Source organism: Sorex fumeus, unplaced genomic scaffold (genome assembly GCF_029834395.1).
Source record: "Sorex fumeus unplaced genomic scaffold, SorFum_2.1 ptg000013l, whole genome shotgun sequence".
Taxonomy (NCBI): Eukaryota; Metazoa; Chordata; class Mammalia; order Eulipotyphla; family Soricidae; genus Sorex; species Sorex fumeus.
In genome coordinates this window covers 28143933-28160966 of record NW_026606070.1, presented here as the reverse complement: position 1 = coordinate 28160966, position 17034 = coordinate 28143933, and the positions used below count along the sequence as shown (strand labels likewise).

The 17034-nt window shown below is 40.7% G+C and overlaps 1 protein-coding gene across 1 annotated transcript in view; it reads left to right on the top strand.

Moving 5' to 3' along the window:
• CEP135 (centrosomal protein 135) overlaps window positions 1-17034 on the top strand; it is a 66861-nt gene that overhangs the window by 5807 nt on the left and 44020 nt on the right. The window contains exons 3-7 of the mRNA XM_056111271.1: window positions 3503-3693; window positions 5537-5704; window positions 8263-8404; window positions 10296-10380; window positions 15534-15662. Of these exons, the coding sequence (XP_055967246.1) occupies window positions 3503-3693; window positions 5537-5704; window positions 8263-8404; window positions 10296-10380; window positions 15534-15662 (715 nt within the window). The remainder of the gene's footprint in view (window positions 1-3502; window positions 3694-5536; window positions 5705-8262; window positions 8405-10295; window positions 10381-15533; window positions 15663-17034) is intronic.

Genomic DNA, 17034 nt, shown 5'->3' with positions numbered 1-17034 from the left:
CTTTGGCTTTTCCATTTTAATTACACGGCATCTTGATGTTTGTTTGGATTTATTTTGTTTGAAACTATGAGTTTTCTGAATCTGGGTATATACCTCCTTCCTCAGATGGGGGAAGTTCTTGTCTATTGTCTTCAGCCTTTCTTTCTTTCCTCTGAACCTGTAAGATGCAGATCTTGTTCCTCTTTATACTCTACCATAAATATTTTGTTTTTCCTGTTATTTATTTATTTATTTGTTTTTGCTTTTTGGATCACACCCAGCGATGCACTCCTGGCACTGCACTCAGGAATTACTCCTGGCGGTGCTCAGGGGACCATATGGGATGCTGGGAATCGAACCCGTGTCTGCTGCGTGCAAGGCAAACGCCCTACCCACTGTGCTGTTGCTTTAGTCCCTCTGTTCCTTTTCTGATGGTTTCTTCCATTGTATCCTTAAGCTTTGATTTGATCTTTCCTCTTTTCTGTTCTGTTTTTGGGACCCCTCCCCCCCATTGTGTTTCTTTGTTCAATTATAGTATTTAGCTCAGTGATTTCTTTTTAACTTTTTCTCCCTTGTTAAACTTATAAAAATTCTCTTTTGTTGATTTTCTTCGGATTGTCGCTTTGAAGTGTTCCTCAGAGAATTTAGAAAGATAGATGTTGGCATTTTTCTGAGGCTTTTGTCTTCACCTATTGATGTCAGGGAATTTCTTTGTTTCTTCATGATTACTAGTGATCTGTAAGGGTTGAGTTGAGGATGAGCATCTGAATTTGTACAAACCTGCTTGACAATCTGGGCTTCAGTCAAATTAGATGGTGGCTGTGCCTGTGAGTTGTGTGGAGTTGGGATTTGTGGCACAGTGCCTGCCACAGCTGCTGCAACTGAGTCTGACACGCCTTAGCTGTAGCCAGGCTTATTGATGGCTGGCAGTGGTGTCCCCATAGTGACAGGCGGGTCTCATTCATGAGTACCCAGTAGCAGCTGTCACACTAGGCTGACTTGCGGAGCTACTGGGGACTTTGCATTAGCAGTGCCTGTCAGCAGCTGCCACCGTAGGTCAGATAGACCCGGGTCATTTTCTGTGATGGGACTTTACATTTGGCAAGACCTGTGGCACCATGTTAGAGGGGGCCTACCAAGAGTTCAAGTCTGTGTTTGAACGGAACCTGGAGAGCGACCAGTGAGTGTGAACATTGTTCCCCAGTGGCACGCTAGTGCCAAGTTTGAACATGCTGGGGGCAACCTGGTAGGGTGTCATGAGGCCCGTTTCTGCCTTCTGCCAAGGGCCTGTCCAGCAGTGACAAGGAATTGAGGCTGTAAGTGCCCAAGGGCAGCTGGGTTCCACGTTCATGCAGACTTGGGGTGTCTTGAGCTTCAAGACTTTGAGTCCTTCAGAGCCAGTATTGAGAGGAAGGGAGGGCTGGAGGGAGGGTCTTAGTGGCAGCTGGAGGTTCAGGGTCGCAGGCTGCCCCGCTGTGGTCACAAAGGTCTATGTGTGGCTGACTAGCCTGTGTGGGGGTGTGAGCTTAGGAGCTGACTGGCCTCAGCCTCGGAGCATGCCACCCGGAGCTGAATGGAGCAGAGCAGGTAGGGGTCCCGCTTCAGAACCTCTACATGGTCGGATTCGGGGTCACCAACGGACTGGGCTATTCAAAGAGGGAACCAGCTTGTGGTTTCCCTGGTGAACAGAATTGCTAATTTTACTGTGGTCATCTTCAAACAGTAGCGAGTTCAGTATCTGTGCGAGCTGTGCTCTGGGAGGCCCACAAGGAGCTCTTCCTGCTTGCTTAGTCCGCTGTGGACCCAGGAGACATGTGTCTGGGTGGGCTCAGCAGGTGCCTCTTGGTGCCCTGGTAGCTCTGCTGTCCCTCTGGCATGAACAGGCACTCAGGGTTCGAAGGCAGGAGGTTGCTAGGGCGAGGTTGGCTCCTGCAGTGCTGACAGCTGCTGATTCTGACCTCTGGGTGCACCTTCGCTTGCCTCCCATTTGAGGGGGTGTTGTGTAAGAATAGGATTGTAAACTTGGGGTGCAAGTGTTAGGGGCTCCCCTCCACTCCTGAGCGCGGCTCGTTTCCCAGGGCAGAGTCCCACACTGTACACAACCTTCCAGCCACTGGTTCCAGTGCGGCGCTTCCTGGGGGAGATTTGGCTGCCCCTGGGACAGCACCCTGGTCCTCATCAGTATGACCAGAAGATTCTGGGATTCATCTAAATTTTGGTGGAAATTTGGCCACCACCATGGGAGAATTCAAACCAAGGATCTGCCTACACAGCCGTTTTGACCAGTAGTTGCCATTTTGAACATTTCTTAATCATCATTGGATGCCCCATCCGTCGTTTCAGGACCTCCCTATTGTAAAATTAGGAGTCACCACTGGACCGGACTGTTCTAAAATTTGTTTGTTTAAATAGAATTACAAATTTTAATGTGGTTATTTTCATGGGGTTGAGAGCTCTCTCCGTCTCGCTCCTTGGCCTCTAGTGATAATTGCATTAATGATGGCTCACTTCCGTGGCTGGGTTTTAGCCGTTACACATTACCTTAATTGGAATCCTCTTGGTAATGTTAGTTCTTCGCAACTTGAACTCATTACTAGGGTTTGAGACTGGCAGTAAAAAATTACCTAGGAAACTTTTGGAGTGGGCCTCCAAACAATTATAATGGGAAGGAAAGAGTGGATAAAAACTTTTTTGTGTGGTCTTTTTAATGACCTTCCCAGATGTCCGTCTTCCAGTGTACGCAGCTGTTTCCCCCATGTTTCGAGCCACTTAAAGCTCCCTCAACATATGTCCACTCTCATCTGTCTCTGCATCTGTGCGCCTCTGCCCGGGAGGTCCTTACTCTTCTCCTTCCTCCCTTCCGTCTTGCTTGGTTGTACGGCCTGCAGGACTGTCACGTGTCACACGCTACCTAAACATACCCAGCAGAGCATCTTTAGACTTCCTTTTTCCCTCTAGAACGAAAAGCATGAGGTTATAGAGAGTATGAGACGAGGGACTAACTTTATTACAGCTTTGCTGAGGAAAGACTGAACTGTCATTCGTTGGTCCTAAAGTTTTGTTGGGATTTTCACATAGTAATAGATCTTTCTGACAATCTGTAGGGTATGAGCTCCATGTCATTAAACTAGTGATTGTATTTCTGGCTCAGTTAACATTGATGTGCCAGAAATTGATGTCGCTGTGCCAGGCCTGTGTTCTCGGAGGTAAGGACAGTAGGCACTCCGTAAGGACTTGCTAAATGGACGACTAATTTTCTACAGGGTCAAATGACTAATTGAATGTAGATGAGTGAGGCAGGAAATCCCAAGATGACTTTGTTATTTAACTTTTAACTTTTAATTTATTATGAGAAAAATTTTGAATATTTCCTGGTACCTTGAAAAACTTCGTTTGTTTTATTTTAATATATTAAAATATATTTTAGTATATCCGTATATTTTTAATACTTTGTAGGAATATATTTTCAGTTATCAGGAAGTAATAAAATGTTTCCTTCTATTTGTATTTTCTGTTCCTTTAGTGACTTAGTTCATACAACAGAAAGTCTTCGGAAGTCAAAACTAAGTGCTGCAAAAGCTGAAAAAGAAAGTGCCAATTTTGATTTTGTTTTGGAACCTTACAAACATGAAAATGCAAAACTGCTCAGAGAAAATAATGAATTATACCTGGAACTAATGAAACTGAGAGAACAATCAGACCAGAACATTAAAGGTAAAATTCTGTGGCTTCATTTTGAATATCATCTAACTTAAAAAATATTGGTTAGAATAATTTTCAGGTCTTAGTGATAGTACAAGTGGGTAGGGCACTGGAGTGCAGAGTCAGGACTAATCCCCGAGCGTTACCTGGTGTGTCCCAAAAGCAAAACAAAAACCGAAATAAAATATGATAGTTTTCCCACTAATCATTGTTAAGATACTATAGGGTGTGTGTAACAGTTTCTGGAAAGGAAAATAAATTTGCATTCCATAGTTACCTAAGATTGATCCTTCACTGAAGATGAATTTTATTTTCATCAAAACGAAAATTGCTGCAGAAAATATTAAATGCTGGAACTGAAGACATGGTCTCTTTTATTTTTTTCTTTCTTTTTTTTCTCTTTTTAAATTTTCAATTTTTTTTTTAAGTGAATCACCATGAGATAAACAGTTACAAAGCTTTCATGATCGGGTTTCAGTGATACAATGTTCCAAGACCCATCCCTCCACCATTGTATGTCTCCCATCAGCAGTCTCCCCTGTTCCTCTCAGTTCGCCTTTATGGTGGACACGTCTCTCTCTCTCTCTCTCTCTCTTTCTCTCTCTTTCTTCCTCTCTCCCCCCTCCCTCCCTCCCTCCCCCCCCTTTTGGGCATTTTGGTTTGTAATATAGATACTGAGACACCATCATGTTTGGTCTTTTCCCCACTTTCAGCACACATCTCCCATCAGAGCGATCACTTGCAACCGTCCATTGTCATAGTGGTCCCTTCTCTATCCCAACTGCCCTCTCCCCAGATCTTGAGGCGGGTAAAGACATGTTTGTAACGTGAAGTAAGCTTATGTAAAGTGAGGTAAGATTAAAATAAAGCCAGAGACCATTCTGCTGTTTAATAATTTATTTTTCTGCTGGAAGTTCCTCTAGAATGATGCAAAAGTACTGGGCAAAGAATAATGGTATGTCTGTCTTATAATTTCTTATTGGAACTTCTTCAAGAGTAGAAATCATTGTATGATACCTGGCAATTCATAATCCCATAACTTCATACCCAATTTACTGCATCGGAAATCTTCATTTATACCGGTTATGCTTCAGAAGGAAATATAATTCCCTTATGTATTTAGTGATCAATTTGCAATTTTATTAACAGTGGTGAAAAAGGTAATGCTCTTTTCTAGCATGCACAAGAATCAGATAGAGCCTTTCATTTTTTGTCTTCCTGAAGAGATTGATTGGTTAAGGGACTAAAGTTACGGTATCATATTGTGGCTTTCAATCTATTTTTGAAGATTTTTAACCACTGACTCTGCAGTGGGCCAGTGGTTTTGACCACTGTTAGAAATGCATTATTATATTTAAATGTATTTTTGTGTTAAAAATGTACGTATTGACATGGAAGAGTAAATATTATTTCTCTTTTTCATTTTCTTTTTTTTTTTTTCTGGGCCTGGCTAGCAGTGCTTAGGGGACCTGCCATCCACTGCTTGGCAGCATTCAGCTAGCTGAGCTGCTGGCTCCCGTACTCGGACCTGAGGATGTGGTACTGCTCTGGCCTGTGGCCCTGGGAACCATCAGGGCCTCCCCGGCAGTGTGTGTGGGGGCCGAGGGGCCCGCAAGGCCACAGCCAGTGATGTTTAGGAGGCCCCAGTGCTGCACTTGGTGATGCTCAGGAGCAATGGGGTGCTGGGAATTGAACCCAGGTCAGGTGCCCTAACAGCCATACCATTTTCCTGGCCCTTTCTTTTCTTTGTTTTTTGAGAGTTAAGTTAATGTGACATTTTTACATTTTGTGAAATGGAAGAGGGTCTTAGCTTTCTTGAGCGGTACGATAATGTTTTAATTGTTCTCATTTTAAGAGCTGAAAACTGCACTGAAGAAGAGTGCCTGTGAAGCTTCTGATCTGAAATTTTTAAATAACCAATATGTTCACAAACTCAAGCTTATGGAGAAAGAAAGCAAGGCTAAAAATGAAAAAATTCAACAGCTTCAAGAGAAGAATTTACATGCTGTGGTACAAACTCCAGGTGAGTCTGTTCCTTCTCAAAATCAATTTTGTGAATCTAATGTTTTAAAGCTATTCAAACTGTTGAAAGAGGACTTTGAAATCGGTACTTTGGCTTTAGTGTTTAGAAAAATGCATTTGGATTGGGAGTTAGTACAGGAACCAGGATGTGAGGCCCAAGATCGAACCCTGACTCTGCAGTGGCCTCCGAGCATTGCACGTTGTGGCCCTGGAGGCCCCAGCCATTGCCAGGTGTTACCCAAGAGGCCCTTAAGTGCAGTCGGGTGGCCCAAGTAGCATCACCGCACTGCAGGGCCCTAGCCCTGAACGGAGTATTACGGGGAGTGTTATCTGGTTGCCTGAGTACCACTTTGGAGAAACTTCCCCAAATTAGTCATGCCAACTTTATTTCTAAAATTCCACATATTTTATAGAATTAGAAACTCTAGCTTTTAGAAATTAGAAACAACGTAATCATTTCTTTAGTCATTACTTTTTGGAGGAGCCTCCTAAGCCCTTGCAACTGAGCCGTATGATTCTATGTGGGAGCTTAGTGCTGCAGTGCTGACCCAGCACACTGGGCACCTCCAGGCCTGTACTCAGCAGCCTGGGAGCTGGGGGGCATGAGGGCTGAGTAAACTTGGGTCTTGTGCCTGCAAGGCATGTGCTCTGACCCCTGATCTATCTCCCCAGCACCTTAAGTCATTTTCAGTTACTTTTTCACTTTTAAGTTCTTCATCCCAAAATAATTTGGAAATGGTGCACTTAGCTTATTAGTAGCTCAGTAGTTCTTAAGCAAGGCCCAAGAAATGATGATTGTCTAGGCGTAAGGTCAGTACAGGAGTCTCCCATGCTAGTGACTTTGAGATGGTCTCTGACATATTTGAATTTGGGGATCAAGATGTGGGCAAAAGTGAAACAGGATGGGCTGAATTATGAGACCGGAGACCAAGGGATTAGGAGTTTGGTAAGGTTCAGTACTAATTCGGTCTCATCATCAAAACCTCAGGGCGATCAGGGTCTTCCCTTTCCTCTTTGGCCTCTCCATTCCGGAGCGGCCCACATCCCTGGTTGAAGTGTATCATTCCTTTTACTTTATGGGGTTCTCCTTTATCTTGCCTCTCTCCTATTTCCTACATAAAGCTACTTTAGTTATTGTCAGGCTTGTCTTGTGGGTTTTTTGTTTTGTTTTGTTTTGTTTGCTTTTTGGGTCACACCTGGCAATGCCCGGGGGTTACTTCTGGCTTTTCACTCAGGAATTACTCCTGGTGGTGCTCAGGGGACCACATGGGATGCTAGGAATCGAACCCAGGTCGGCTGCGTGCAAGGAAAATGCCCTACCCACTGTACTATCACTCCAGCCCCTGTTTTGTGGGTTTTTCTGGGGTTGTTGTTATTGTTTTATTTTTTGCTTTCCGTCCACACCCAGAGATGCTCAGATGTTACTCCTATCTCTGCACTCAAGAGTTACTCCTGGTGCATCAGTGGAAAGCTGGGGATTGAATCCAGGTTGATTGCATGCAAAGCAAGCATTCTACCTGCTGTACTGTTTCTCTGACCCCTATTGTCAGCTTTTTGAAAAGAAATATAGGTGATGATCAGATAGGAGTTGAAGATGGTAGGAATTATCTGTTAAGATTATGTAGAATGGGAGGAAAGAGAACCGAAGACACATTCTAGGAAAGTTTGCATTTAATTGATTATAGAAAGAAAGAAAGAAAGAAAGAAAGAAAGAAAGAAAGAAAGAAAGAAAGCTGAAAGAAATTGAGACGCAATCCAGGAAGATGATCAAGACCTAGGGAAAGAACCTGGTGTGCTTTGTATAGGTGTGCAACTGGAACCAAATTATTTCATTATTTTTAATTTAAGTTTTTTGTCATCATAACATTAAAATGTCATCAATATAAAATTTGTTAAAATTAAATGATAAAGGAGTTGGGGTTTGTTTTTTGTCCTTAAATTTTAAGTACAAATCTTAACCTCAGGCAGAAGTTCAAGCAAACACATTTCACCATGTGGTTTGGACCAAGACAGCACGAATCTAATAAGAGGAAATTTATACTGGTTTTGAAGATAATTAAAAAAACATTTCTTAATTCAGGTTATAGCATGGTTTTAGTACAGACATCATTTTTTAAAATATATTAATTTTGCATCTTAAGGTTGCAATTTTCTACTCTCTGGCATTGCTTAATATGTGTATTTTAGTTTTCACTGCCTTAGGCAACTTGGCATTTTTCTGCTAGCTAGCTTCTGGGTTCATAGCAGTAAACCCTATGAAGGCACACTCAACTTTTATTATGCTAAGGTTCGGTCTCTATTTAATTAAGGAATACATTAAATCTGAGTTCATGTGCCCAACTGTGCAAAAAAAAAAAAATCGTTTTATAACTATGTCTCACTGAACTTTTCCAGAATACATTGTTTAAAGATCAGTATATATAAGGAGGAAAGTATTTTATCAGTACGTTATGTGAGCTAGAGACACACTTTATAACAAAGGCTAACCTTCTGTAATATTGAATTCTATGACCGTGTTTGGTTTTTAAATTTTTTAAACACAGATTTTTTATTTTTAAGGTGGCAAGAAAAGAAACATTGCTTTCAGGCGGCAGCGTATGCAGATCGACGAGCCAGTCCCTCCCTCAGAAGTCAGTTCGTACCCTGTGCCTCAGCCAGATGACCCTTACATCGCAGACCTGCTGCAAGTGGCTGACAATCGGTGCAACAGCAATACTCTTTTTGTTGGCTTTCGCTAATTGGCCTCCGTGCTAACTCTGCATTTCTTGATAAGAGGCTCCTGTTTCCTTCACTGCCCTTTTAGCTTCGTGACTGTATTTTGAAAATGCAGTGCTTTCACTTGTCTTGAAACTGATTTCAAAATAGATGATAAATTTGTTGCTTCTGTCTATATTCGTTTGAAAATGATTGAGTACCTAACCCCTTAATTAATCAGAGTTGATGGACATTTAGTTTCATTTGCCAAGTGATTTTTTTGGTTTTCTTTTTAGGTGGGGAGGCATTCTATTACATCAGATTTATGTTTAGTTGCCAATGCTGAAGGGCATGGACACTTTTATAACTAGTTCTGAAATTCTTACTTTATGATTCTCTAGCTCTATATTTTTACTTCCCTAAATTGGAATCAGTTCTAAATTCTATTTTAATTCTTTATTGCATTCTCTGGACAAGGAACTCTTTTTTTTTTTTTTTTCTTTTTGGGTCACACCTGGCGATGCATAGGGGTTACTCCTGTACTCAGAAGTTACTCCTGGCGGTGCTCAGGGGACCATATGGGATGCTGGGAATCGAACCCTGGTCGGCTGCGTGCAAGGCAAACGCCCTACCCGCTGTGCTATCTCTCCAGCCCCTAGGAACTCTTTTTTTTTTTTTTAAATTCTCGTCTTTAACTTGAAGTACTGTGATTTGTAATACTGTTGATGATGGTTTCATTTGTACAAGATTCCGACACCACGCCCACCACCCACTTCCCTCCCCCTCTCCTTTACACGCTCCTCCCCTCCTGAACACTCAGTCTTTGGACCACCTCTCCACTAGTTTTTAAGGCTCCACTGATATCATTTCCTCTCTTTATCTTTTTTTCTCCTTCAAGTTTTTTTTTTTCCTATCAAGTTGTCATAGGTGGTATTTGTCTGAGTTATCTTGTTTGTACATGTACAGTTGGTTTGTATTAGTCATCTATGTACATATCTGAGTAGAGTTGATGCTTTTCCTAAACTAGATTAACAGAAAAAGTTTGTCCTAGGAGTAGCAGGGTGGGCTGTGTCCAGACTATTTATCCTACCCTGTGGAATGGCTGTCTTGAAAGCAGATCTGGCTTTTATCATTTAAAGATAATAGTGGTTGTTAATGCTTGGCAGAGATTGATGTAATATAAATACATTTGGGCAGTTTGAGAGTTCAGATAATTTAGACAAATTTTAAATCTGTTAGAATAACAAGTTCCAAAAAGGAAAGGTTCTGTGCTATATCACTTAGAAAATTTTACTCTTTCTTGGTATTTTTCTTCTCTGAAGGATTGCAGGGGTTGATTATTAGAAAAGAAAAGGTCAGGATCAGAAAACATTTTATTTATTTATTTTTGATTAGTTTTAGCCATACCCATTTGTACTCACTCCGGACTCTGTACTTGGGGAATCATATGCAGTGCCAGGAATCAAACCTGGGTTGGTTGTTTTCAAGGCAAACACCGTACCTGCTGTACTGTCTCTCCAGCCCGGAAACCATTTTAAACTCTTATTTTACATAATACAAATGTGATTTTGTACCAGACCCCCAATTTTCTGAACCATAGAATTTTATAGCAATACCTCAAAGGCAACTTAAAAGAGTTGTCCTAAGATCAAAATAAAATAATAGGTGTTTTATTGTGTAATGTATGGATTTCAAATTGTTTAGTATTTTTAAAATCTAACTCTATAAAAAGAAATCTCCAGTAGAATGTGTTCTATTTATGTATTTGTTTTGGAACCAACCTGGCCGCTGGTACCTCATGGAGAAATAGAAAGTAGAGAACATATAAAAGAATGCATTTTGTTATTTTATATTTTGTAATAAAGGCATATAGTGCATTAGTTATAAATGTGTTTCAGAATTCAAGAACTTCAAGAGGAAGTCTTCCAGTTACAAGAAAAGCTACTAATGATGGAAAGTGGACTAAGAGATTATAACACGCAGGTAGGATTCTCAATTACTTGCATTATAAGGGTTGAGAATAGGTTGCTGGGATTTTGTATGGATTTGGGTATATTTGATATCAATAAGTTTCTATATAGTTTTTATCTTTTTCATCAAATTTTGAGAGTTGATAATTGAAATGGCTCAGATGACGTTAGAGCACTATGGTCCTTTCCTTTGGTCCGTTATTGAAGTGAACAGTAGTTTTTTTGTTTCTGTTTTCCATTTAGGTGAATCATCTAGCTTCCCAAATGCCATTTTATAACTATATTCCTGTTTCTCTCTCAGAAGGTACTTTATTGAAGTGTGTGTGCTGTGCTTTATTTTAAATAGTTTTTACTCCGTTTTTTTGTCATTTCTCTGAACCTGAGTTTCTGTGAAAATTACTCTCCATTCTACCCTGTTCATTGCATGTTTTCTCTGCAGGCTCCAGGACCCTTTAGGGCTCTTTCCGAAGAAGGAGGATTACTCAGAGTTAGACCACAGGAAGCTTTGTCCCTTTATAGTTTCTGTGGTTGTCTTTACTAAATTCTGATTTGAATAATTATAGGCTATCTTTCTTAAATGCTAACTGAAGTTTAAGTGTGGGTAATGTGTTTTCCATTTCCTGAGAAACTGCCCTTTTTTTTTTTTGAGTAAAGTGATCTGCATGTGGAGTCTGGGTGATAGTCCAGCGGGTAGGGCATTTACCTTGCACATGGCTGACTCAGGTTCAATGCCCAGTATCCCATACAATCCCCTGAACATTGCCAGGAGTAATTTCTGAGTGCAGAGCTAGGAGTAACCCCGAGCATTACTGGGTGTGACCCAAAACTCAAGGAAAAAAAGCAATCTGCACATAAAAATATAGGCGTAGCGTGTTGATGTAATGTCAGCTTGTAAAGTGCTTTAAGATTATTTTGATAAAAATGGAATTTAAAAGACATTTTAATATTGTCAGTCAAAAAGCTTACTTTATGGAGAAATGATCACAATATCTTGAATTCATGAATTGAATTCTATTGCTATTTTTCAGTTTACTGTCATTTTTTTATCACATTTTTTTCTGAAGCAATTATGAACACGCACTGACCGTCTTGATCCTCTCAGAGAGGTGGCAAGGTGTTTGGTGGAAATAGCCTCATCATTTCTGCCCAGCTGCACAACTTTATTGTGTTTATTAATCTTAGCTGGGACAACTCTGCTGCCTCTCAGATTCTCTTTTGCATTTTTTGCTCGAGTTAATTTTTTTCTCAGCATACCTTCCCATTTTTACTGTTTCCAACTTACCATACCCCTCTCTCAAATACGACCTTATCTCAGCTTCCCGTCTGCTTTAATATTAGCACTTTGTACACTCAGACTGTCTTTGAGATTTAATGCTAGGATTTGACCCCAGGTTCTCTGTTCTTCCAAGGAAGCTTGCTTTAATCAATTACCGTTTTTTCTTTAATAAGTAGTTTGTATGGCCTCTTTACTTACCGTTTTTAATTTGATTTTTTAATTGAATCGCCATGAGATACAGCTGCAAAGCTTTCATGTTTAGTTCCAATCATACAATGATCAAACACCCATCCCTCCACCAGTGTACATTCTCCACCACCAATGTCCCAGGTATCCCCCCCCTTTCCAATCCTCCCCCTGCCTCCATGGCAGACAATTTTCCCCATACTCTTTCCTCTACTTTTGGGCATTATGGTTTGCAATACAGATACTGAGAGGTTATCACGTTTGGTCCTTTATAACCAATAGTTCTTTTCATCTTTGAAAAAGTCCTATGAAGAGATGCTGTTAGCATCACTAAAGGCCCTGAGCACGTCCTCTCTTGGCAGCCTTTCCCCCTCCACGCAAACTCCTTCAAACACTGCCTTGCTCTTGTGTGGTCCTTTCTTCACTTTCAGCTCACCCTGTGCTCTCATGGCAGTCTGCCTTCTGCACACCCCCTATTGATCTGTTAGTAATACTGGTGACATTAAGTACTCATACAGAAGTATCTCTGTAGTATTTATTTTCTTGACCCACTCTATTGTGTTTGTCATTATCGATCTTTTCTCTTAGAAATGCTTCCTTGACTTGACTTTCTTTGAAGTTTTCCTTTTGTAATCTTCTAATCATTTCCTCTTTCCTGTTTCCCTCAGCTTGATCTTTGAAATACTACTGTTTTCCAGAAGTCTGTCTTTGGCCTCTTTCCCTGCATGTTCTTGGTGTGAAATATTGCCGTGGATGACTAATTCAAACCTCTAGTGATCTCCAAATCCTTATCCCTAACTTCCCACTGAACTTGATGCCATCTTTCACAAATCTGATTTTATTCTTCTGTCTTATCTATTACTTTGGTTGGTAGCCTACATTCTGTAGTGTTTTGTTGTTGTTATATTTTGTTTTGGGGCTACACCCAGCTGTGCTCAAGGTTTACTCTTGACTCTGTGCTCAGGGATCGACTCCTCGAGGGGCTCAGGACCATATTGGATGCCAGGGATCAAACCCAGGTTGCCCACATGCAAGGCAAATGCCCTACTCACTGTACTGTTGCTTCAGCACCACCACTGTTTTATTTTAGGGCCTAATCATTTCTCATCATTTCTTACCCTGCTTATGATTTAAAAAACATTTTATTTACCTATACTTTTATCTGTATTATTATTTATTATTTGTTGTTCACTCATCATATCTACATAAAAACACACCTATAAGTACTTCCCCCCTCTTTTAAAATAACAACAAAGGGAGGGAAAGTGAAGACAAACATAAATGTCTTCTATATGCATTTTGTTTAATAATAATTAAACCTCTTCCCTAAGCTTTAGACTCATAGCACCAGGTGTTTTATTTGCTTTGCGGGGAGAATATTGAGTTATGCATGGAGGTACTTGAAGGCTATTCTTGGCTTAAGGGTCTCATCCTGCAATGCTCAGGGCAACATGCAGTGCTAGGGTTGGAACTCAGACTTCCTGGTGCAAAGTATGGTCTCAGCCCATTTAGATTTCTCTGGTCCCAATTTTACTCAACAACCCTGCTTATGATTTTATTTTATTTTTTTTTTGTCAATTTTTCCCTTTAGTCTAGAGTAATATTTCTCCTTAACAAAGTACTCATTGTTTATCATCATTAATTAGTACCTGCCTAATTAATTCTTCAGGCTCTTCTCCATCGATTAATATCCTTGTATTTTATAGTGGCCAGTCCTGTGAGCCATTCCTGCTCATTCAGAAGTACCTTGCTTTTCACCTCTGTGTCACTTTCCAACGCATCCCTCCTCTCTTTTCATGGGACGATTGATAAGATTTTTTATTTTTTTGACCTACTGGTTTTCACTTCACTAATTCCCACAGTCATGAATATATCTTGAAGAATAAATCAGTGTTTCCTTATTTGCTTTGGTACCATCTGCTATTCCTGTATTTTATAATTAAATAACATGTTAAACAGAAACTATTGGTTTACTGCTAGTTTTTCCTTAAAAACTGATTTTTTTGAAAGTTCAAGATCATATTCATCTTACTATATGTAGAACTTTGTTGAATGTTTATTGAATTGAATGCTTGATTTTTTTTTTGTTTTTAATGAAAGTGTGCACTTTCCAAAATTCTTGCATATAGATTATGTGAAGTCACATAATTGAGAGTGATTTTTCGTGTCTGCTGTTTTCTAAATAGTACATAATTAAATTCACCCTGACTGTCTGTCCTTTTAAGTATTGGGTTTCAGTAGCAGTTTACTATTTTCTTTGTGTTTTGCATTCATTCATTTATTCCACTTGTCTCTGAAGTAGGCCAGATTTTGTTTGAAAACTCAGTGTAGGTTTTTTTTGTCCTTTCCTTCCCTTCATCAGTGTTGTAATGGCTGGGGATACACACACACACACGCGTGCACACACTGTGTGTGCACACATTTTTCTGCTGGTGCTGTCTTTTGTGGATCACATATCTGGTTGTGGCATTCACACACTTAGCTGCAGCTCCACACTTTAATTGAGCTTGCATTTCTGCTCAGTGAATTCATACTCCTTTAGTTCTGGTGCTCCCTCACATTCTAGTTGTGCTGTTTACCAGAGGAAGTATGTGCTTTATCTGGAGCTCACAGTGCTGGGGAGGGGTGTCCCAATCCTGGCCATGGTGGCTGTGCTCCTACATCCCTTGAGATGTGATGCTTGCCAGGGGTCCCTCCCTTTGGTTGCAGTACTCACACACAACTGGGTGTGGGAGGTTGGAGGTCATGGATTCTAGTTCTGAGATCTTGGTCAGCATATGTGCACATCACTAGGCATTCATGACCTCATCCTTGTGAGACAGCTGCAGTTTTCCTTGGATTCCTAATGGTTTTTATATGAACAATTCCCAACCCTGATGGGAAATTAACTTGGACAAATCTATTCAGTTGTGATATATTATTAAAAATTATGTTGACAATTCTTCTTTGTTGTATTTTGACTTTGGGGGTCACACCGAGTGGTGCTCACTGGCTGTTCCTGGCTGTTTGCTCAGAATTCACTTCCAGCAGTGCTTGGGGGAACATGAAGTGCCAGGGATTGAAACCAGGCCTCCTGCATGGAAAGCGAAGCATGCACTTAATCACTTTTTTTTTCCTTTTTGGGTCACACCAGGCGATGCACAGGGGTTACTCCTGGCTTTGCACTCAGGAATTACACCTAGCAGTGCTCAGGGGACCATATGGGATGCTGGGAATCGAACCCGGGTAGGCCGCGTGCAAGGCAAACGCCCTACCTGCTGTGCTATCGCTCCAGCCCCAGCATGCACGTAATCTTCATGTCCAGCTCTATATTGACATTTTTGTTTGTTTTGGGTTTTGGTCCACACCTGGTGGGGCTCAGGACTTACTCTTCACTCAGGTATAACGCCTGGTGGTGCTGGGGAACCATATGAGGTGCTAGGGATTGAACCCGGGTTGGTTTTGTACGAAGTAGCTACCCTGCCTACCAGTCTATCTCTCCAGCCCCTATATTGACAGCTCTTACATTGACATTTCTTTGTTCCATTTTGCTCTGCATAAATGTATTTTAAATAGAATATGTGCTGGGTACATATTTAAATGTTAAGTTTTTATACACATTGTAAGAAACAAAAAAATGGGAGTATGTTCAGATTAATGTGTCTGGTATTATTTTGGTTGAAAGCCTGATTTTTTTTAATGATAACACAACTGTATGTCTTCAGATTGAGCTAAGAGAACGAGAGATAGAACGACTATCTGTTGCATTGGATGGTGGTCGCTCCCCTGATATCCTCTCTCTGGAATCTAGAAATAAAAGCAATGAAAAACTTATTGCCCAATTAAATGTTCAGGTAATTATTTCTGGAGTTATTTCATTGACTGTTAAAAATTTTACAATCCACACTTTTATAAAAAGAACAGGGTTATTCACTGAAAGTCTTATTTATGATGGGAAAATTTGATAGCCCCAGAATATACAGAAGAAATAATAGATACTGCAAAATCATGTTTTTAAGGAATGCTTACTAAGGCAGGAAAATACATACTATAATGTCATGTACTTAAGAGAATAAGCTATAAGAGAATAGCTATAAGCTATAAACTATAAGATTACAATGTAATCTTCAGTTTGCTTTTTTAAAATGTGTATGTAAAGGGCTCGAGATAACTCAACAGACGGAGTGCTTGCTCAGCCTTCTGGAAGCCCAGGTTTGATCCTAATCCTCTGAGCACTGCAGGAACCTCATTATACCCAAAGTACTATATCCAAAATCGGTCACGGTCATGGTCCTCCCGTTGTCCATCAATTTGCTCGAGGGGGCCCAGTAACGTCTCTATCATGAGACTTGTTGTTATTGTGTTTGGCATATAGAATACGTCATGGGTAGCTTGCCAGGCTCTGCGTGGGGGCGAGATACTCTCGGTAGCTTGTCGGGCTCTCCGAGAGGGGTGGAAGAATCGAACTCGGGTCGGCCATGTTGGCTGCTTGTAGGGCAAACGCCCTACCGCTGTGCTATTCCTCCAGCCCTACAATCAGTTTATTTATTTATTTATTTATTTATTTGCTTTTTGCTTTTTGGGTCATACCTGGTGATGCGCAGGGGTTACTCCTGGCTTTGCACTCAGGAATCACTCCTGGCAGTCACTCAGGGGACCATACGGGATGCTGGGAATCGAACCTGGGTCGGCTGCGTGCAAGGCAAACGTCCTACCCGCTGTGCTATCACTCCAGCCCCTCTACAATCATTTTAACATATAATAAATATTGTGATAATGCCACTGAGATATTTTCATTCCCTTTCTTGTACAAAGTCTTTGAAATCCTACATATGTATCATCTTTATATTTCAGTTTGAATTGGCCATATTTCAGATGCTCAGCCAAATATGCTATCTAAAAGTCTAGAATGATATCATTATTATAGAGACTTTCTTGACCTAATTGTGGAATTATTCTTAATTCTCCCCTAGCATTGGGGAGAATTTCACAAATTGCCCTTTCATGCTTGAAAATTGAAGTCCGTGAATATTTATATATACATATATATTTTTTTAACCATGTAGTGTTAGATTTTCAAATCAAAACAACATAAGTTCGCTGGCTGTGGATGGGGCTGAGTGTTAGAGCACACCCCTTGTGTGTATGAACCCCGAGTTCTAACCCCACATACTACTTACTGAGCAATACTGAGTGTGATCCACAGCTTTGCAGCATCTACAAAGC